The 22,470-nt window shown below is 38.3% G+C and overlaps 1 protein-coding gene across 1 annotated transcript; it reads right to left on the minus strand.

The window, feature by feature from the left end:
* Positions 1-9,593: 9,593 nt before the first annotated feature.
* Positions 9,594-17,868, minus strand: ubl3b (ubiquitin-like 3b). Its single transcript, XM_037675776.1, has 6 exons — positions 17,726-17,868; positions 17,280-17,379; positions 13,680-13,788; positions 13,117-13,203; positions 11,217-11,294; positions 9,594-11,041 (listed from the first exon to the last, which is right to left on the minus strand). The coding sequence occupies exons 2-6, from the start codon at positions 17,304-17,306 to the stop codon at positions 10,989-10,991; spliced, it is 354 nt and encodes a 117-aa protein (XP_037531704.1). The 5' UTR covers positions 17,307-17,379; positions 17,726-17,868; the 3' UTR covers positions 9,594-10,988.
* Positions 17,869-22,470: the final 4,602 nt, after the last annotated feature.

Consider the following 22,470-nt stretch of genomic DNA (forward strand, 5'->3'; position numbering starts at 1 on the left):
ATCTACAGCTACTACTAGCTAAAGGTAATTGCTTCAAGCTGCTGCTAGCTACATCTACAGTTACTACTAGCTAAAGTTAATTGCTTCAAGCTGCTGCTAGCTACACCTATAGCTAACTGTTGTGAGCTTCTGTTAGCTATGAGCTACTCGCAGATGCTATCTGTAGCTAAATGCTGTAAGGTAAGGCTAACTTCTGCATGCTAGCTACAGCTAGGGCTAACTGCTGTAAGCTACTGCTAAATAATGTTTAATTGGGCAAAAAAAAAGTAACAGTTTATGTATTAGTGTTAGCAGGAACTGCTATAAACTATTTGGGACTGGAGCTATTTTAAGACGGCAACAATTCACTTTGGTTTTGGCTCCACTTGGACAAACGGTTAGCTTGACAAAAAGATCTGACCCGCTCCCTTACCTTCTTAGTGATTCTAGTGCTGCTTATCATGAACCTGTTCTGTCAGCACTTGTGATATTTTATTTACCATTAAATGGTACAAGACATATTTGAACATCAACACTTTTGGTGTTTTGCAACTTTGCATTAGTCATCAAAAGACATGTGGTGACTTTGGTGGATTATAACAGAGATTATGTATTATTTACTGTGAGAAAACTACAAACAGGCTACCGGATGGAAAAGAAACTGTTAGCTGTAGCTCAGGTTACAGGTTGTCCTCTGGTGGTGGATGTGGAGGCCGAGCGGATCTCAAAGCGTGCCCACTGCTTTCAGTGTAAACTACACGTCGTCTCTTCCTCTACACGAGACAAAAATATAGACAAGGAGTGAACCTGCTGCTTGTCAGTCACATCTGTGACAGCTCCAACAATGGACTCCACGTCACCTTCTTTCCTTGCTGTCTTCAGCTCCAGAGCTGACGAAGTATAATGTTCATTAGTTGTTTTAACAACAAAAAGGGACTGAAACAAAAAGCTGACACTTCTGGCTGAATGCTAGAAGATGAATTAATCATTTATGGACATTAAAGCTGCTAGAAAAAAGTTCATTTATGAAGGCCTGAACATGGAAACATGGTAGATTTAGCTGATTTGTGTCAGAGAACATGCTGGAGTTAATGTCAGAGCTGAGATCTTTCTCAGTAATGTGACAGATGGGTTACTAATTTCTGATTTAGTCAAACTGCAGTGACCAAACAAAATGAAAGTCAAAAAGATACAAAAGGACTTTTTGCAGAGGAACAATTTAGAAAGCCAACACTCTTATCTTGGATCTAAATAGAATAATTTCCCCAGATAGCTACCTATTCATCCTTTTGAATCCAGGAAAAAGGGGAAATGTGAAACTGATTCTGACCTAAGCTTTTCTTTGACTTGTATGTAAAACGTTTTCTTTCTACCCTCCTTTGCTTCATGTTAACTGGAAGGCCTGGAAACTCAACGCTGAATCCAGCAATGACCGCTAACATCCAGTATTTTCTCTTTGGCCTGAGCTGCTCCCAGTTCTCCTTCACCCGATACTCTCCCTGAGTTTCAAATGAAGTCCAGTTCAGCTGGACCAGCTGCAGCTGACAGATCCCTGACAACCAGGGGTGTGAACTCTTGTATATTTCCCTCCTCAGCTTCAGACATTTGTGTCTCCATTGTGTAATCAGACACGCAAAGGTTGCCGCAGCCGTCGGAGCTTTGCTGCATAAAGGCCAGGTATCTTAATCTTTGCGACCCTTTGGGAATCCCCACCCCACCCATCCAACAGATCCCATTAGAGAGGATAAAAGCTGTAACATAGCCCGGAGAGGCTCGGTGGTCTTGTGGTGTGCAGCAACCCACCACGGGCCAGCAGTGACCTCCATCTGATCCCTCACTAACTGGAATTACAGCTCCAGCTCCAGCAGGCAGCGAAAAGAGCGATGAACTGTAAAGCATTTTGATGTCTTAATTAACAACATGCACACAGCAACAAGTCCAAGAAGAGGCGCCCATGAATGTGAAAAGAGCAGCAGTGTTGGCATAATCCATGAAGTAAAATAAAAAAAATAAAAAAATAGAATTGGCACAGCTGAATGTAAACCGTTGATCATTTTTGCTACATGATTGGAGAAACATAAATCCCTGTAGAGTTGCAGCAAAAGACTTCGATCACTTTAAGTTTACTCATAAGCACAAACGTTCATGTCCAAGATGCAGGTACACAAACAAGAATCAGCAGGAGGATGAGAGTAACGAGTCCAGATTACTCCGGACTGCATTCTCTAGGCTTTGGCCTCAGCTCGGACTGTAATCACTTTAGTATGATTCCACTCGTAGTTTGTGTTTCTCAGCTTGAGCCAGATAAAGGAGAAAGTTTGGTCAGAAGCCAGTGCCCTTGAGTGACCGCCTGTCCTAACTAAACAATGAGGACATCGTCTCCGAAGCCAAAAAGAACAAAAAAAAAGATTTTGTGCATCATCTGTGAGCTATGAACCAAAGCAGATTTCCACAACTATCTGAAACTTGGTGGTTAACCCTGTGAGAGCGCAGCTTTGTGTCAATCATCTACAGTCCTTGTGAAACGTGAGGATGACCCCTTTCACTTCTGGATGGAAGAAAAACAAGATCTGGTCTTTTTGGTTTTAAACTCAGCTCAATAGAACCTCAGATGATCAAACTCGCGTTTGATTTTAAAGAAAGACTGATTTTCTGTATAAAGTTGCTTTTTGTCATTGAGCTTTGCTTTTGGACAGATCTCTATGTCTGCATTTCAGTCAGTTTTTTGTTTTTCATCCATTCTGGTGCAGATTTTCTACAATTGTTTGACCAAATTTGGCCCAAGCTTCATCTGTCAGATGATTCATCCCAAAATATTTTGGTCCACTTGACTCGGTCTTGTAGCTGCAAAACAAGCCCAAATCATCTCCCCTCCACCTCCAGCTCTTACCGTCAGCAGTGTGACTTAATTTGCATGTTGAACACTTTTTCAAACACTTGACAGCCGTGCTGGGGACATGTTAGAGTTGGCGTGGAGGCTGGAGGATCTGGAATGACGGGAGAAGCTGACACTAGTTAGGCTTTCACCTGAGCAGGTCAGCTCCTGAGTTTGCAAGCCCAAGAGTTTGCTGCTTTATTTTATTGGCATGTGTTTATTTCTCTAGTTTGTATTCCCCTCTTCAAAACAACTAATTCATGTTGTTTGCGGAGGAAATGAGATGAAGATAAAGAATTGGATAATATATGGACTTCACTGATGATTTAACTAGTTTTTGTTTACTGTTGTCTAAATGGCTCAAGCTAAATGAAAAACAGATTTGACTAATTGTGTGAATGTTTATGAAGCGTTCACACTGTTGTGATCCATTTTTCTTCTGTACGTTTTTCAGTGCGATTCTCGTCCTGCAGTTTTCAAGCTATTTCAACAAGTCAAATCAAAACGTTCAGCTCTTTCAAGACAATCCTGCTATGACTTTTGGTATTGGTGCAACTTTAGCTTTTCGAAATATTTTGCCTTTTTCTGACACTTTTTTCCCTCATAGAAAATGAATTGAGCTCATTTTACATCCTTCAAATCTGTAGATCTGTTTACAACCTTTTACTGCTCCTTTCACATTTTGTTCTGGTTCAGCTTCTTTCAGCTTCCTTGTGCAAATCCAAACTTTTTTCACCTATTTTCAGCTAATTTTAGCTGTTTTGTGTTTGTTTAAGATTATTTCTGCTAACTACAACATTTTTGTGCTTTTAACTTTTTTCTGCTAATTTCAGCTTGTCATGCTCCTTTCAGCTTTTTTATGCAAGTTTCAGCTTTTTCTGCTATTTCAGCTACCAGTTTTTATGCCAATTTCTTTTCAGCTATTTTTTGGCACTCATTTAAACTTTTTTTCAGCCTAATACAGCAAAAATGTGCTCTCTACTGTCTTCTTGTAATTTCAGCTTCTTTCTTCTTTTACAACTATACTTTTCAGCCTTTTTTTTTTGTTGTTTTTAATTTAAAAAACCCCCCCCCCCCCCCAGATAATTTCCATTTTTTTGTGCTCATTTCTGATTCTTTCAGCCTAATTGGGGAAACGAGTTCTTTCTGCATTTTTATGCTAATTTAAGCTTGTTCTACCTTTTCAGCTATCCGGTAATTTTAGCTCTTTTCAGATGAATTCAAGTTTTTTGTGCTATTTTCTGCTACTTGCATCCTAATTAACATCGTTCTGCTAATTTCAGCTTGTTATGCTCCTTTCAGCTTGTTACTAGTTTCAGTTATTGCAGCAACTATTTAACTGTTTTTATGTTAATTTTAACTTTTAAAGCTAATTCCACATTTTAGCTAATTTCATCTCTTTTCACTTCCTTTTGGTAGTTTAAGCTTCTGCCTTTTCAGCAATTTTTTGTTGTTAATTTCAGCTTTTTAAGCTAATTTCTTATTTGTTGTGCTAATTTAATTTCTGCTTATTTAAATCTAATTCAGCAAATGTGTTCTGCTTTCTTCTGCTAACTTAGGCTCGTTCTTCCATTTCAGCTACATTTCAGCATGTTTTTTTAAGCTAATTTCAGCCGTTTTTCAGCAAGTTCTTCAGCAATAAGCATTCACACTGCATTTTCACAGGACATGCAATTTCTCTAATTAATTAGGTATGATAATCTGATGTTTTCTCTTTAACCTGCTCATTAATATCTTCAATGTCCTGTTTAATATTATTTGACCTACATCAACCTGATCAATAGAAATAAAAGGATGAAATGAGAGAAGTTGACCAGCGTCCTCTGTTGGGAGTCTTGTCTTGTTGACATTAGGTACTGGAGCTAAAAAAACAAAATAACTCGACAGTTGGTGTGAGCTGCCTGAGCTGAAACTTTTCAGAGCATCATTTACCGACATTTCATCCGTTTAAAGTTTGTTCGAGGTTCGTTCAGATGCAACTTTAACTTAAACCACGCTGAAATGTTTTCTTCAGAGAGAGCAGGCTTTCTCATTGTTCAGTCTTTTTCTACATGTTCAGAAATAAACTTTGATAAAAAGAGGTCTGCAGAGTCCGACATCCTCTGAGCATCTCAGGGTGAACGGCTGAGATGTCCTCTCCTCTCCTCTCTCTCTGTAGGATTGCAGGATGATAAAATAAAATATTTTCTCCTTAGTGCTGTCCAAACCAACAAACTGTTAAAACTTCTGGTTTTTCAGAGGTGCTCATTGAGGATAATCAGTGAATCGATGCACATGATCAACATTATCCAGCTACTTATCCTCTTAGTTCTCGTAGGATGAACTTCGTTTTCCACTTCAGTCTTTCTGCAGGTGTGAGCTGCCGTTTTTATTTTGTTCTGACATGTAAAACATTCGAGCCGAAAGAATGCATTCAGCTTTTCTTTTTCTTTTTTTTACTTTGTATACCATGATGTTACATGATGTAAATTGTAATTTTAGTGGCTGGTGTGCGGGCTTCGAACAGCGGTATATAATAATGATAAGAATCTACAAAGACAAGCCTCAGTCTGCCTTAATCTGCAAAAACATGAGAAAATGTTGGAGCCAACGGAGGTTTTTATGGTTTGTCATGTTGATAAAATCACACAAATCTTAACTTTTTTTCTTTTTTTTACATTATGGTATGTGAGAATCTGTGAAGCAGAAAATTGCACTTTACCAGAATCTCCATCATTTCTGCAGAATTGAGCCAAATGGTTTACAGACGTACAGCAGAATAAATTACAGTAGTTTGTTCAGTTTGACAACATAAAGTCTTCAAGTGTAGAACCACTAGACTGAGGAACAGCTTCTACCCTGAGGCTGTTAGACTCATGAATCTCTAACTAGAATAATCACTGTGAAAAACCATATCATGTTGCTGCTGATCTGTTTCATGTTGCTGCTGATCTGTTTCAATGTTGATGTGTTCATGCGTGCACATCTGCTCACGAACTCATGTTCATGTTTGTGCTGATGTTCAATGTTTTATGTTATGAGTGCTTAGTGTATATTTAGTTGTTTTTCTTAGTTCATATCTTAGACGTTATTACTGTTTTTCTTAAACATTTTATTGTTGGATGTAACTGGGACCCCGTGTACATAATTTCGCTCCACCACATGTACCACATGAGGTGCGAATGACAATAAAGAAACTCTGACTCTGATAAAATAAGGTGTCACATCATGTAATGGCTGATTAAATCAGAAAAATATTTGAAATTGTTTAGTTGAGTAAAACTCACGTTCATGCAACTCCTGATGTGCAAAAGCTAGAGCATGAAGTGTTTTGGGGCAAACATGCACCATGCCATGGGTCAGAGGTCACCACTGCATTTGAAGGGATGTGAACCAGAACACTGCAGGCTGGTAACGTCCGTTTCTGCTGGGGCAACGTGACGAAGCAGTCGGGAGTTTTTTAGCATCACATAGTTGCAGAACTTTTTAACATGTCCACCTCCACCTTACTTATGCCCCACAGTGAAGAGGAGGAATGTTTGAGTTCAGGAGAAAATGACGTCGTCGTCAAAACTGTGGCTCTGTTACAGTCAGACACTATGAGGAACCCCGGGTCCATCTGGGGAAGTTAAACTCCTCCCTCCCGCCGTGCTGCACGCTTCTGGTTATGGAAACACTGATGCTGCAACGCTTCTGCAGCTCCGCCGGACACGACCCCCTCAGCTCAAGAGAAGACAGGAAGGCCGGAGAGGGAGAGGAGGCAGCAGCTTCTGCAGCCGGCGTGAAAGCTGCTCGTTTACGGACCCCCTGCTGGGTTAATTCAACCCCTGCATGAGTGTGTATGTTTTCACACTGGCCCACTGAACTCTTTCATTTCATGCCATCACGGCACCTCGAGCGTGGACAAATGGACTCCAAAGGGGTGAACACCTGACAGGCTCAACACAGCAAAAGATTTCAACGAGAGAGACTATTTGTATTAAAATCACTGTCACTTCTCTTGTATTTTACTCAAAACGTGTTCTGTTAAGATTAGAAGAGATTTATCTGAATCTGTGAAGGAAAAAAGATGTTAAAGATAAATGCACGAAGAGGTATGTGCGTGTGTGTGTTGTGCCTTCCTCTGTGTGTTTTCACAGCTGGTTTTAATGAAAAGGAACGTGGAAGATAAGCAGCAACTAAAGGGGAAAAAATGGATTTTATGGGACTACCATGACAGAAAACAGCACATACATCACAGCTCCTCTGCTGATTCAGGCATGCAGGTGTTTTTTTCAAACTGTGGCATTTATCTGCATTTAAACAGAAGGAAGGAATCCAAAAACTATGATGGATCTGCTCTTAAACTGCAGAATATAATCCTATTGGCATATTTACACTTTCAATTAGAAAACAAACTACTGCACGTTTGTGTTAACAGACCTCCTTCATGGAAAATGTTTTGTATCATATTCATTTTCTGTCAGATTCACTTCACTTTTTAATGTATTTGCTTCCTGTTCTGTTTAAATGCCAAATGAACGGAGCAGTTAAGGATTTTGCATCTAAATCTGTAAATCTGTCATTGTGATTACAGTGAACCATCAGTAAAGAAGGTGGTTTGATTTCTAAAACCTTAGAGGTTTAATTACTAAAGCTCTGGATCTTTCCGTTTTAGTTATCCCCAGCAGATTTAACAGCTCATTCTGGGAAAGCAGATGTTTAAATGGCTTGTTAAATCTGTCTTCAAGAATTTAGATGTCGCCTCTTGTTAAAAGGAGGAAAAAAAAAAAAAAGAGTCAGGTTATGGTGGTACTTTAGTTCTAATCACAGGATGAAGATTTACAGGTTACTGTAAAAACACTGAAGTGGTGGTCTTATAAAATGTTCAAAGACATGGTGGATGAAACATGAAACCAGGCGTTTCTGACTCACACTAGTGGATCAACTTGAGTACGATAACCGTCTCTAATTGAACAGGATATTTTTTTACAGTAACAGCAGGACGCACGGCTGTCAGAGTTAAGTTTCTCCGTCACAGCAGAAGAAATGGAGGCCGGGCAGAAGACTTAAAACTGTCCCTCTGGAGACGTCGGAGCAGCAGTTAGTGGTGTTTGGACCATATCCCACTGCAGCACACTCAGAAACTGGCTGCACATCTGCTTTGACTCGTGTCGACCACAGAAAGTAATTCATCCTGCAGAAGATGGGGGGGTTTAAGTAGCAGAGATTTCACCTCCCTGAAGTCTCATTAAATTGCTGCAGATCACCTCTGTGGTCAACTCCTGTTCTCACTTTACTCTTCACCAAATGTTGTACAAAAATAAAGTTTCATGGAAGTAAAACAAAATGCAGCTTTAAAGGGGTATGATGTTGAGATGAGCACTTTTCCTAGAAGGTATGCTGCTGGTATCAAAAGGAAAGCTGGGTTTTCAGGAGACGACAGCTGCAGTGTGAACTTTAACACATCTTCTTCTGAAGACAGATATCCACGTCAAAATGATACATTTACTTATTTTTTATAAAACTCCATCTTTGTAGACCCCTCCAGCTGGTCCTGAGAAACACCGACACCTACAGGTCAAATACTAGAACTACACAATTACAAACGTAAGAAACTCACTTTGTAATTACTTTAAAAAATATATATTATTCCACAGTTTTTAGTTGAATAAACAAAATATGATTGTTCCGTTTATAAAACAAACCTTAATAAAATTATGTAATATTTGTTTTTTTAAACAGATCAAGAAAAAAAAACTAGATTCTGAATAAATGACGAACACACCAGGTCATGATGCGCCTACAGGCAGAGCGATGATGATTATGGCTGTGTTGGTTTGTAGCGTTACCTAAATATCTCGTGAACAACTGGACGGATCTTAATGAAACTCAACGCCATTCAATATGGCCGAAGAGTCATTAGCAAACAGGAAAACAATGGCTTTACAGAGAATAGGCTCAAACCTGGTGTGATAGTATCTGAATCTGACTTCTAGTTTATAGTCCAAGCACTCCACGATCAAGCAAGATTTGTTCTTAAACCTTTGCCATTATTTACTGAAAACCATCATTACCCACTGGATTGATTTTTAATTAAACTTTCAGAAAGTAATCATTGGACATCTACAACTGCTTAACTTTTTGAATGAACCAAATTCAAGTTGTCCGTCACTGCCATTTACCCCACCTAAACAAAACTTCTCCGACTTTTCAGCTACAGTATGGTGATAGTAGCAGTCGTTGTCAGTAACTGGTTTTGGTTTCCATATTGAAATAGCTTGTTGTCAACCCCGAGAACAAGGATGCACATCTAGAACTAATCAACTCCATGGGAGTCACCCCAATTTAGTCATATTTACAGATATCGAGCTAAAATTTGGTGTGGTTGGTAAAGGTCATTCCCATGATATACTCTGGACACGTAACTTGAGATTGAACAGCTATGACTCAGTCCCTTGCGGCGTGAGATCATGTTACCCTAAAACTCTGGCATGAAAGGCGGTGGGTGATATGCATCATTTCAAGAAAAGTTAGGACTAACCTGGATTACCTGAAACATGAACTCGAATAAGGTTTCTTTGTTCAATCAGGCTGCAGGCATCTTCTAGTTAACATTTTGCAGCAGACTTTTTGACTTAAATTTTATGTCAAAGTGAGCATTTTATAATAAAATACTCCATCTAAAACACTAAAAATTATACAAAGACAAAGAGCAAACAAGAAAGTTAATCAGTAGGAGCTTCATTATGTAAAGATTTATTAATTTATAATACAAGCTTTTATGTAGACCACATTGCATTTTTAGTTTTTACATTTATTCATACTGAGCTAAACTTCATAGCAGTGACACTGAATGACACAAACACAAACGAAAGAACACTCATTGGAAGGAATCGAAGGGTTTCCAACTACTTCTGAAGAAACCTCGGCCTGTCGACGCTCACAGTGCACCCCCCCCCCTTTTATTTTTTAAATCGAAAACAAAACACGACGCATGCCCTCACTAGTCTTCATTCAGTCCATCACACCCTGAGACACACACACACTCACTTAAACTCAACAAATACCTATACACAAGATAAAAATTTATATATTTAAAATTCCATATTTGTGATATTGATGAATTCCTCGATAAAAGGCAAACCAGTAGTAACGACAGCAACCAAATGATGAGGTGGTGACCCACCACCCAGCTTTCTTTTTTTTTTTTTATCCCTCTTAATCCAGATGGGGAAAATTAAAGACATTTTGAATCATTATTAGAATATAGAGGTTTGCAGGAAGGTAGTAGTGGTGGTGGGGGTCTTGAATCAACACTTCCTTCCCATTTTCCACCCTTTTCGATTCTTCAGTCTGCACGTTCCTCACCACGTCGCCTCCCTTTACAAGGAAACGTCAAATGTGCAGCCAAGTCCAAAAGTAAAACTCCCGATGGGCGACAAACAGTCCATGAAATCCTCAGACATCTTCTCCTGCCTCGATCGGTACGTTCCCGTTTCTTGTGGACCCAAAAAAAAGGTGTTTCTCCCGATTGGTCTCCCCCACCTCACCCTTTACTGGTCCACTGACAGAAACAAACAGAAGCTACTGATGCTAACACAAACAGTTCAGTAAGCGAGAGTCAGGTGGATGGCACGTTTTCTGCCACGTGGGGATTTTAGGTCTGTTCGTAACGGAAAGAAAACCGTGACGGAAGAGATTAAACACAACAAACACTTCATGGTTAAACTGGTTAAGTGCAGTGAGACCAGGGGAAATGTCTATGTGACTAGTAGGGATGGGTTAAAGCCCACAAATCCTTTATAGCACTTCAGTGTTCATGAGGAGTTCCCGGGTCTGTCGCTTAATACGCCAGCTTTTTTTAAAAACATCTCCAGCAGCGACTGTAGTAGGTAAAAGATCTTCAAATAAAAAGAAAAAAAGCAAGAAACATAATGCTGAGAGTAAAAAATTGGGGAATGGGAGTCAATAAATTGGCACAAAAAGCTTCAGAACGGACAGAAGTTTAACTGAAGCGCGTGATGGCCCCGAACAGACTTCCTGCGTTTTATTCCAAGCCCACTGACGGCGGGGCAGGAGAAAAAGGACTTTGTGCATGTTTAGATATGTGTGCGTTATGTTTCGTTTATGGGATGTTAGTAAAGCGGGGAGAGGGAGGGGGTCCGTCTCTGTTTTACAAGAGGAGGCAGCAGTTGCTCTCTGTGGTTTTTTCCCTGTTCCTCTGACCTACAACAGAAACAGAAAAATGAGCTCACAAAAACATGAAGCATCATAAACGAGACCATCTCTTAGTTGATGTGTATGACAAAAAAAAAGAAAGTCTTCAACCAAAGTGCTGCATTGTGTGATTAAATAAATAATTTCAGTTTATGACATAATTAAACAAATCAAAGTTCCTCACCATGAGAGTTTGGCTCTGGAAGAGTCTCTCTGGCAACGAGGTGCATGACGGTGGTTCGGCCCGGTGGCAGTTTCAGAGCTTTAAACATGAGATGCACACCATGACTGCTCAAAATATTTCATCGCATGATCATGTGGCGGCTACTCTGCTGAAGAGTATTTCTGACAACTATGAAAATAAAAATGCTTCAAAAGATTTCCTCTGCAGGTGACTGATAATATTGAGCTGATGTAAATTAATAACAGGTTTGATTTGCCGGTTGTTTGTTCTTCGTTTTTGCAGTATTTGTGCAGCAGGACTGAGAATATACAGCAGCCTATTTGCAGTAAAAACCTGTCACACACACCGTATCTTGATATTAGTTGTATTGAATAATTGCAGTACTTAAATAAATCAAGATCTACAAGCTGGTAATGCTGTTATTAAACTGTCAGATGTGACAACCCAGATTGTTGCTACAAACCTAATCACATTTCCAAAAAAAAATAAATATATATATATATATTTTTTTACCCCATGACAAAATTAGTCAGCAGAGGTCAGACAAGGGGCAGAGAGTTCAAAAGGTCAATGAGCTTGAAATAAAATCAGATGGTTGCATTATTTTGCCTCTTCGGCTGCTTTGATGGGACTTAACAGGTATTTCCTTAACAGGTTTGGGTAGATGGGTGTGACAGCATCGAAGCAGAAAGCTCTTTCCTCGTGTGGAGCTTTGTCTGACATGTATCCTCTAATAGCAGTGTTAGCATTGCTTCAGCTAGCAGCACAGTGAGGCAACACCATCATTAGAGAGCACCACGTCTGAAGCTTTGGAGCATACTGAGATCCAGTTATCTTCTCAGGTGTCCTCGTCAGCTGTAACAGAACTGCCGTGTGTTCATAGTTTGACGTTTGATCATGCTGCCCTTCAAGTTACACGGCCTTCCAGCAAAGACAAAACTGCCGGTGGCCTCGTCTGTTTTTCAGATAAGCTTGTTAAAAACATTTTCTTTAAATCTGAAGTTAGTCATATTCTGTTGCTTGGAACCGTCTCATCCCTGGGATATTTCTGCTCCACATTTCTTTTATAATAAATTGACTTTTTTTTTTTTTTTTTTTTTATCATTCAGTCCAACTATATATATAAAAAAGTACAAAATGCAACACTGCCTGGAAACATGTCTTAATCCAGGAAACGAGTTCCCCTCGATCAGGTGAGATGGTATGATGTCAGAGGAACATTAAGATGTCACTGTTAAAGCTCAACGTGACGACAAGCTGGAGAACTTGACTAATAACCTTTAATTGTTGTAAACTGAGGAATGTCCAAAAAGCACAGGCGCCATTTATTCATTTATGTTTAAATTATATACATTTTATTTGAGATCTAAATTAAACGAGTTTTGTTATTTAAAACATTTTATTTTTGAATGCCTGATCTATACCTTAGATTGTTACCAAAGTGCAAAGTTAAAGCCATCAAAGCTGTCAAAATACACCATTTTATACATTTTCAATTGGAAAAATTTGTACCATCTAGGATTAAAATAACCATTTCATACTCTATAATAATATATATAATATTCTCTAAATGGAAGAATATTTGCAGTTTTCTAACAGTTTTTACAAAAATTCTGAGTTACATTAACCCCCAGACAAAACATTTATTGATGAATAAGTTGTTAGAAGCATAAAAATCAAACATTTTTAAAAATCATTGGTTTTGACAGCTATTATGGCTTTAAGTATTAGTTATTTATAACTTAATTTTTTTAATGCCTGACAGACAGTTTTTGTCACCCATGTACAAGGTAAATAATGAAAATTGTGCTTCTTAATTTATTAAGAATTGTGCAACCCTCATAAGAGGGAACTTAGTTTTACTTTATTCATTTAAATAAATACTCAGAAACAGTTTTACCTCCTAGGGTCACATTGCCATGAAGGAAACGCCCTTGAAAGATGAGGCGCAGGATACTGGGACTGCTCACCTGCTCTTCCTCCCATCCTGCAGGAGACAGGAGGAACATGTGCATCACTTATTATGATCCGACTGCAGCTGGACGTACAATTAACTTTAAACAAACCAAATCAACCCTTTTAGTACGAGTCAAAATTGTGACAAATCCACACTCAACACATTTTACAGTAAAACATAATTATAAACCATCTATGGAGATGTTGCACGTCAATGATCACGCTTTAGATCAGTGCAGTTTCAAATTAATCCTGGACCCCGTTAGACTGACTGACGACCTCTTAAAGTCCAACATCACTATTTGACACTTTAATACTGCTACTGCTCTTCCAGATGCTTTTGACTTTTTTTAATATTATTATTTGAGCACAAAATGCCCTGTGAAAACAAAACAAAAAAATTATTTGCAACTACTACCGGTAATAATATTTTGCGTGAACAAAAAACTAAGCCTCCGTCAGGTGGATCACTTTAATGTGAGAAAAATCAGAGCATGTGAACCGAACCTGCTGGCCAGTTCTCAAACACGTGCTTGGCGATGTCTGTGGCCGAATCATTCGGGGAGAAAGTGAAGTCCTGCGTTTTGCCACTGACCAGGATAAGGCGGAGGTGCACCTAAAAAAAACAACAACAGTTAAACCGATCCATAAAAACATCCAACATCCAAGGTGTCCAGTAGAATCAGTCTTAAAGTCCTTCACTTCCTCCAACCTCTTCAGGCATGAGGTGACCTTCAGAAGGCTTAGAAAAGACGGGCATTCCAGTCTAATTTGATTTATTTACTCCGGATCTCCACCCTTTAGCTGGGCGATTTTATCCACTGGGAGCTCACGCTGAAGTGAGCCCCTGTTGCCAGAAACAACAGATAAGGGTGGGGTTAAGGGGGAGAACACTGCTGCTTCAGTTCAGGGTGCTGCTGCTGCTTCGCTCCGGGCTGTCAGTCTAATGCGATAACCCCGGGGCGTCCCAGACTGCTCTGAGCCTCGTTATTAATTTTACAAGGCAAGTGCACGTGTGCCGGCGCGCTCCTAACAGCAGGGCTTCCTCTTGGCAGCGAACCAGTTTGTAAATAAGTAAAGAGGAACCACCACGTCACCAAAACGCCTTCAGAAACCAATTTAAAACCATCAAATGATACAATATCCACCATGTTCTGTGGGTTTTTAAAAATACCCCGAATCAGAAACGATACCAGACCTACAAAGTTTATACTCGAGACAAGTCTATTGCACATCTTTTCAAAGTTTTTATAATATATTTTAAAAGAAACGGATTATTGAACATTCAGATTAGATTTGTTCAGCTACAAACGACAATTTATTGCCTGGCCAAACTTAACTGATTCAATTATGACCACATCAAAAGACCTAAAACAAATAATTACAAAGTCAAGTCCAACAGGAAAACACCATTTCCTATTTACATCGTCTGGATACTGACTGATCTTTAAATGATTGTTCGAACCTCAGTAGGTGTCAAATTATTATTATTTTGTTTAAGGTTTACGTGATTGATAACATATTTATAGTGGTATTCATGATGTACGAGATCTATGTATTAGTATTTCATTCTTTCTGACTGAGTTTATGCTTTTTGTTATTATTCCTTGACATTTGACACAAGGTGATCTGATTTAGTATTTCATCGTTTCTAATTATGGTTTGTGTTTTATACTTTTATTCCATGTGCTGTAAATATATCTTGTTGCTTTTTATTTGATGCTGTGATCTTTTTGTTAAGCACTTTTGTAACAGTTTCCGTTTTAAAATGTGCTATATAAATAAATCTGACTTGACTTTGCATCTGTTATATGAATATTTTACCTTGTACCATCATACAACAAGATGAAAATAAGTCTGTTTATAAAATCTCAATATTTACTTGATGTTGTTTAATTAGATTCATGTTTAATTAATGCTTATTTTCCCTCTTTAAATACATAAATGGACACATTGTATATCTGGTTGTTTTTTTCCTTACAGTAAAAGTACTTCACTGAAGCAACATTTCATTTTTAATCACCATTTGTCCACTTAACTCCACATTAAAATGTGCCAAAATGAAAAATCATAACTTAATGCTCGTCTAGCTGACGCCAGTTCACACCTTTCCAAATGTCACATCTGATCAGACATTTTGCTATTAAAAAAGACATTTGCCTTTTATTTTTTTTTACATGAACTTCCTTCAGTTCACAAATCAGAGAGAACAAAGAGATTTAACTAACTCCATATGACGTCAGAAAGTAGGTGGAGTAGGTTGGAGAGTACTGACCCTGCTTTCTGATCTGTTTACAAATACAATAACACCCCCCACCACCATCATGGTGGTTCTATGTCCTCGTCTCCTCCCTCTGAACCCAGTAACCTCAATGTGGGGGTTTAACATTCATGTCATCATTAACCGGTTTCGTGGCCGGCCCTTTCATCCCCAACAAAATTAAAAAAACAACAACAGATCTGCCTGGTTACCCATGGCAACATCCGTCATCGCAAATGCCGCAAATTTACCAATCCAAAGAAAGATTTTGAACACACAAGCGCAGTTATAAATGAAACAACAACAACAACAAAACAGTTTAAAGGTTTATCTGGGGCTTAAGGTTGTCAAGACTCCTGAAAATGTTAAAAGCCTCAAAAATAAAAGCTCAAGACAAATGATCTATTGAATCCAAAGTTATCCTGTTGTGGGTTTATACGCAACACTAGTGTTTCATCTAAAAATATTCTGGATTTTAAATAAAATGTGTTTAGAAGTGCCATATTATAACTAAAACAATCATAACGATTTTCAAAATTCCCAAGTAATTGCTTCAAACATTAAAGAAACTATGCATTTTACACAACAAATACCCTTTGTTTCAGTTGCAGCACATGCCATGTAAAGATTAAAGTTGGTCGTGTGTTTACATAATTAAAATACTTTTTTTTTTTCTCCATTTAAAAAAAAAAGCATTGAATGGATCTAAAAAATTTAATTTGTGCATTTGCGTGAATGTTGGGAGAGCTTCTGGTTTTAAAATTAATTTCAAAAGTAACTTAAAAAAAGTTTTTTGCTAAAATGTGCTTTTGGCATTCCAAAGACATTTAATATCTAATAAAAAGGTGATAATTTAGTGTTGTGCTTCAATAAACAAACCCCACAGCGCCAAACTTGCAACAAAAGTGAGGGACAAGAGGACGACTGTAATAAATCTACCAATGTTTTGACCAGTGACTCAAAATAGTAAGAAAACAGGCACATTTTTGTTTGTGATCAGCGGGCTGGCCTGCAAAAGCAGTATTCTAGGTTGTCCACCCACATTGACTCACTTTGGACCCACCTGCTGCCCCCACATTTTTAAATTTTATTTATTTTTTTTACTTTTAAATGAAAACAGGCAGGTTTGGACCAGGCAGAGTTATTTTTTGTTTATTTATTTAAGTTTTAAAAATGTATTGCTCGAAAATTAAAGCCAACTTCATTGTTTACAATAACATTCAGTATTTATACTGAGGTATATTTTGAATTTTGTATCTCCTGAAACCTATCGCTGCTCGGCCTCCAGGCTAAATAATCTGATTTAAGCAAAATCTGCTGGTTCCAGCTTCACAAATGTCTGTGCTCATTCTCTGGGTTAAAATGGGGGGGGGGAGGAGGGGCATAAACAGGGTACAATCAATTGGCATCTAAACCTTGAAAGGAAAGTAGGCCACCGTTTTAACAGATTAGACAGATGGTGTTCACAGGAACAGCCGTCACGATCCCAGCTAAGTGTTTGAGGAACTTCATTAATCCATAACCCCCTTACACGTCACAAAATGATAAATTAAACACTTGAAGTTATTCTAACTTGACCAAAATGATTATGTGATGTTTGAACCACCATGTCAATCACATACAATCATGTGCAAAAGTTTTAAACCACGTTTAACTTTCTGCATTCCTTAAGGATACAGTGTTTTTGTAGCGTAGAAAAAGCAGCTGAAGTCCAAAGACAAGCCTTTGAATAGTACTGTAAACATCCATGGCTTGATATAGAATAAAGTGCACATCGTGACATCAAAGAACATATTTTTCACCTTTGTGTTCAGGCATGTTATTGTTCAGATGACATGTCCACTCACCAAATCGTTTTCCCTCTGGGTGGTCATGGCTCAGTGACGAGGAGGAAAGCAGAGAGGATGAGACTGGTGTGCTTCAGCTGCTGGAGACGGGGCCAGAGCCCTGACACAAACAAAACCAACTCTGTCAGGCTGATTTCCACACACACAGCCCGAGGCTGGCACCGAAACTGCACACCGATCAAACAGCTATCCGCCGAGCTGGCATGTTTCTGACAATAAAGCCAACGTCACAACACACTAACGATATATCATTAACAACTGCCCTTAAAACGCAATAACAGCAAGCAAATAGTCTACACGGATTTTGCAGGAAGAATAAATCCTAATCAATGTCGAGCAGGGTTGCGCTAATGGTAGCGTTAGCAGCTACTTTAGCCTAGCTTGCGCTAACGCGTTCACCGGCTAAATAAAAGGTGACGCGGTGGTTTTGGAGTCATTAAACTCACCTGCATCTGATAACCGTGATGAAATTTTGCATTCAGTTGAGTTGACGAAGCAGCATTGGGTGTTTTTAAGGGGATATTATCCGACTGCAGATGGGTTTGATTATGGTTGACTCGAATGCTAATGGACGGAAAAACGCAGGATGTCAGCTGGTTGTAAACGCAAAGGCTTCTGGGAGTTGACGTTCAGCGCTATAAGCATAAGAATTTAAGTTTATATTTGGTTCCGAGGGTGAGGTTTACGGCTTATTCTGAGCCTTGTAACTTTAACAGTACTGAATATGGGAAGAAAGCGAAGTACCCGGAGAAAATACACAGAAATATTCAAACTCCTCCAGGCCCAACCTGGGGATTGGACCCATAGCGTTCTTGCTGTGAGGCAACAGTGCTTACCACTAAACTATCGTGCTGCCAATATGATACAAATACTGAGCTAAAATTTCACATGGTAGTAGCTAAAGGGCCATACTCCATGCATATTATGAGGGCTAACATTTCTTGCCAGATCTTCTTCTGTGCATTATGTCATTTACAAATTACAGATGATCTTTGTCTGGGCCTTTGAGGAATGCTAGACCTTTAATTACTGTTTATTTACAACTTCTGTTTTATACCTTGGAACAATTCTGTTAAAAATGGACTTTTGCCAATGATTGTTAATGTATTGTTTTTAAATCATTATAGATATTTTCTGTTTTGACCAGAACAGTTTTATAAGAGATATCTTAGACTTATTTTTTATACGTGAGGAACCATTGCTTAAAGATAATAAAATATGAGCTTAATGCATATTTATTTCAAAGTTGTTTTTTAGTTGGCTTGGATAGGGAAAATCAGCAGACAAACATCATCATGTCTCTCCAGGGACAGTCTTTAGGGTTAAGATCTGGATTCTTTAAGACCTTGAATTCTCTGAAAAAGGGTCTCACTCTTCTTCTCTATCCTGAATAGGTTTCTTTTAAAAATACATTTCCATGAGGCGGACAATTTTGTCTGTAGAAATATGCACTAACAGCGTATTTCTAATTTATTTAGACATTTAGCAGATTTCAGTTGTATAATATAATGATGTTGTGTAATTTTGATTTGAATTTTTTGCATTGTAATCTGTGTAAATATGTTTGTTTTTTTATTAGTAAAAGATAGCAAACTCAGTCTCTGAGCTCTGTTATTTTTGGAGCAAGGTGTAATAATTGGGGGATGGAGAAAGTTTGAAGCATAAGCTTTGCAAACTTTAAAAAATCTGAAGGCTTTCCATAACCATCAATTGAAACAATGATTGATTGATGGAGCAACATTTTGATCTGTGAGAACTGATTTAAAGTGTCACTGAATGTGTCTTTTAGATGTCAAATAGGCTTAACTAATTAAAAACTGCCTGAAATACAAAAGGATGAGTCACAGTTGAAAAACTCTTATTTAGTCATAGTTAGTGACATTTTGTATTTGCAGATCACTCAGCACAGCTTGTCATATGATATTTTTAAATCATGCGTCACATGAGAACTTCCAAGAAATTATGGAGCAACATAAATGCCTGATGTCATAAAAAAAAATAAAAAAAAATACAACTTTTCTTGTTTTGTGATAATAGGTAGTTTGTTCCACTGATGGTCTTTTGTGTATCTGAACAATTTGACTGATGAAGATCCCTTCATTAAATTACATGCATAGATGTAGACTATGTAGACCCAAATTAAAAGCAACCATTACATAGACAAATTAACGGAACAAAATAAAACTCAGACTGGAGATTTTGGATAGGACTGTTGATCCTTTCTTATCTGATGAAGAGTTAAAGCTGTGTTACAGCCCTGAGTCTTTTTTGTTTAACCATGAAACAAATGTTTTCTATTGGTGAGAGGTCTGGTCAGCAGGCAGACCAGTTCATCACCCAGACTCATGTAGTATACTTTGCAGTACTTAAAGATTCAAGGATTCAAGGATTTGTCTTGTACTGAATGCTCCTCGGCCGCCTGCTTGAGGGGAGGGGCTGGAACAGACTGTGTGCAGGATGAGTGGAGTCCTTCATGATGTGGACTCATTCCACATTCATTAAGTAGTTCATATTAAAGTATCTGACTAAAGTCAAGTTGTTGCAGTGGATGCAGTCTGTGGTTTAGTGTTGAGTTGCTGAAATATTCAAAGCCTTCCAAAAGATGTAATCTGGATGGGACTAATTGTTGTTCTAAAACCTGCATACTTGCTTACTACATACATACATAGCATTACTGCATTTATCATGCCTTTCCAGATGTGTAAGTTGACCATGTCATAGGTGCAAATGCACCCCCATACCATCAGAGAAGTAGGCTTTTAAACTCTGAGCGGATAACAGTTGAGGGTTCCCTCTTTTTTACTACAGATATTGTAGCATCCATGGTTTAAAAATAATAAATAAATAAACAACTTAAATTTTAATTTCTCTGGCCACAGAACAGTTTTGTACTTTGCCTCAGTCCATTTTAAATGAGTTTTGTTCCAGAGAAGACATCTGCATTGATGTTCACATAAGGCTTCTTCTTTGCACAATAGAGCTTTAAGCTGCATTTGCAGATGTAACTGTGATTTGTGTTTACATTCAATGATTCGTGGAAGTGTTCCACGCAATATTCAGAACAAAATCAGACCTGTTTTTAACACAGTGCCTCCTGAGGACAGGAAGATCACGGCCATCCTATTTGGACTTTTGCTCTTGTCCTTTGAGCCCAGAGATTTCTACAGACTCTTGAAACCCTTTGATGATATAAGATGAAGAGATATTCAAGGTCTTTCCATAAAGAAACACAGTTCTACAATTGATCCACTTTTTTTAAACAGTTTTTGCAGACTGGTGAACTTCTTCTCATCTTTACTCCTATAAATATTCAGCCTCTCCTAAATGCTCTTTTTATATCCTCTTGCTGACCTGCTGCCAGTCAACCTAATTTGTAGCAAAATGCTCCTCCAGCTGTTTCTTATTCGCATCACTTAATTTTGCATCCTTTTGTCGCCCATGTTCAAACTATATTGAGATGTGTTGGTACCACAGAACTCAAAACTATTGAATTAAAAAAAAATCTTATCTTCAACATTGGATGTGTTCACTGTTACATTATGAACAGAATATGCATTTGTGAGATTTTCATATTCCTTGCAATCTGTTTTTATTTACATTATACACCATCAGAATTGAGGATGTAAATTGCAATTAATTAAGCATCTCAGCTAGGAGAGTTTAAGTGGATTAAAACAGATCACAGTGGTTCAACACAAGCTAAGGCCTCTCGCGTTCAGCCAAGGATAAGATCCATGTGGTCAGTAGGGAAATCGTCCATGCTGGTATTGATTCATCTTTTGGAATGTCAAAGACGAAGCAAATCAGCACGCAAAAATAGTACAACTCTCGGTCCTGTTAGTTTGTTATCCCACTGCGTGTTGATGCAACAGGACGTGAGCTTATGTTAGTAACGGCAAAGGGCAACCTGTATCTGCACCTGGCTATCAGACACCTGGAGCCACTGGAGCGTTTTGAATAGGAAACCTCTTACCAGACTATTCTTGGCCATGACTCAGCTAATGAGGGGCGGAACAGGTGTAAAAACAAATATTAAAGATGGAGATTAAGAGCAGTGTTGGTACGGGGTGTGTTACGTTTCATCACAATGAACAGGAAGACACGTGTATTCTAAAGGGGAAAAAGGGATTATGACAAGAAAGGCCAAGCAGAGTAACTAACCTGCTGTCAGGTTAACAGAGGAGTTGAACTACAACACTCACTTCATAATTTACAGTTGAAGATCACGTTTCTGTCATACAAAGGCCCAGACAATAAATTACTGCTGAAAACCATACCCTTTAGAAGGAATGGTGTTTGGTGACAAAAATGAATCAAGTGACACTTAATGTTTGTACCAAAATACAGTCAGTCGTTTCTGTACACTTCGTACACAGTAACTGAGGTGTTTCCAAAATACGCATGTGAGTTAGTAACAATTTCGAGTCAAAACAAATCCAGATCAAGTGTCGTGACACCACGCAGCCACTTTAACCAGCGAAGGACTGACTGCATCAAACTTCTTTCTGTATTTGACACAATATTCTCAAATCTAATAGCTCACTTGTAGTTTTATTAAGGATTTTAAGTGCATAATTTAGTCCTTTTCAATTAAACATCTGATGAGTGGGAAAAAAACTGCTTCCAGCATATCTTACGAACAACTGGATGGATTTTAATAAAACTCTCAGTTAATTATCAGTTGTAGACATCAACAACAGATTACTTTTTACTGCGGAAAAGTCCCCAAATCAACCAGATATGAGTTACTTTTTCATTTTAAGCTGGTGTGATGGTGAGGCATGCACCCAGTCCCAGCCCCAGGTATAAGCCAATGGCTGCTTAGGGCCCCAGGGTCACTAGGGGGCCCCCTAAGTGGAAGCACAGGTTTTAGGAAGTTTGTGTGAAGCATTGAGGAAGAAGTAGCATAAACAGGTCAAATGTGTGGATAAAGGTTTTTTAATATTTTAAATTCAGCTTTTGCAAATTCTTGCATACATTTACATGGTTTTAATGACTAATTATTCAACTTTAAATTAATTTTTTTAAACCATTTTACGTGGTTTCAAGTAATTGTTTATTAAGTATTCCTTGATATTCAATTGTTTTTATTTCATTTTGTCTGTTTTTGCTCAATTTGTTATATTTATGCCTCTAAGTTATTTTATCTGTTGTTTGTTGTTGCTCTTGCACCACAAATGACGGTATTTTG

Source organism: Nematolebias whitei, chromosome 4 (assembly GCF_014905685.2).
Source record: "Nematolebias whitei isolate Nwh7 chromosome 4, NemWhi1, whole genome shotgun sequence".
Lineage (NCBI taxonomy): Eukaryota > Metazoa > Chordata > Actinopteri > Cyprinodontiformes > Rivulidae > Nematolebias > Nematolebias whitei.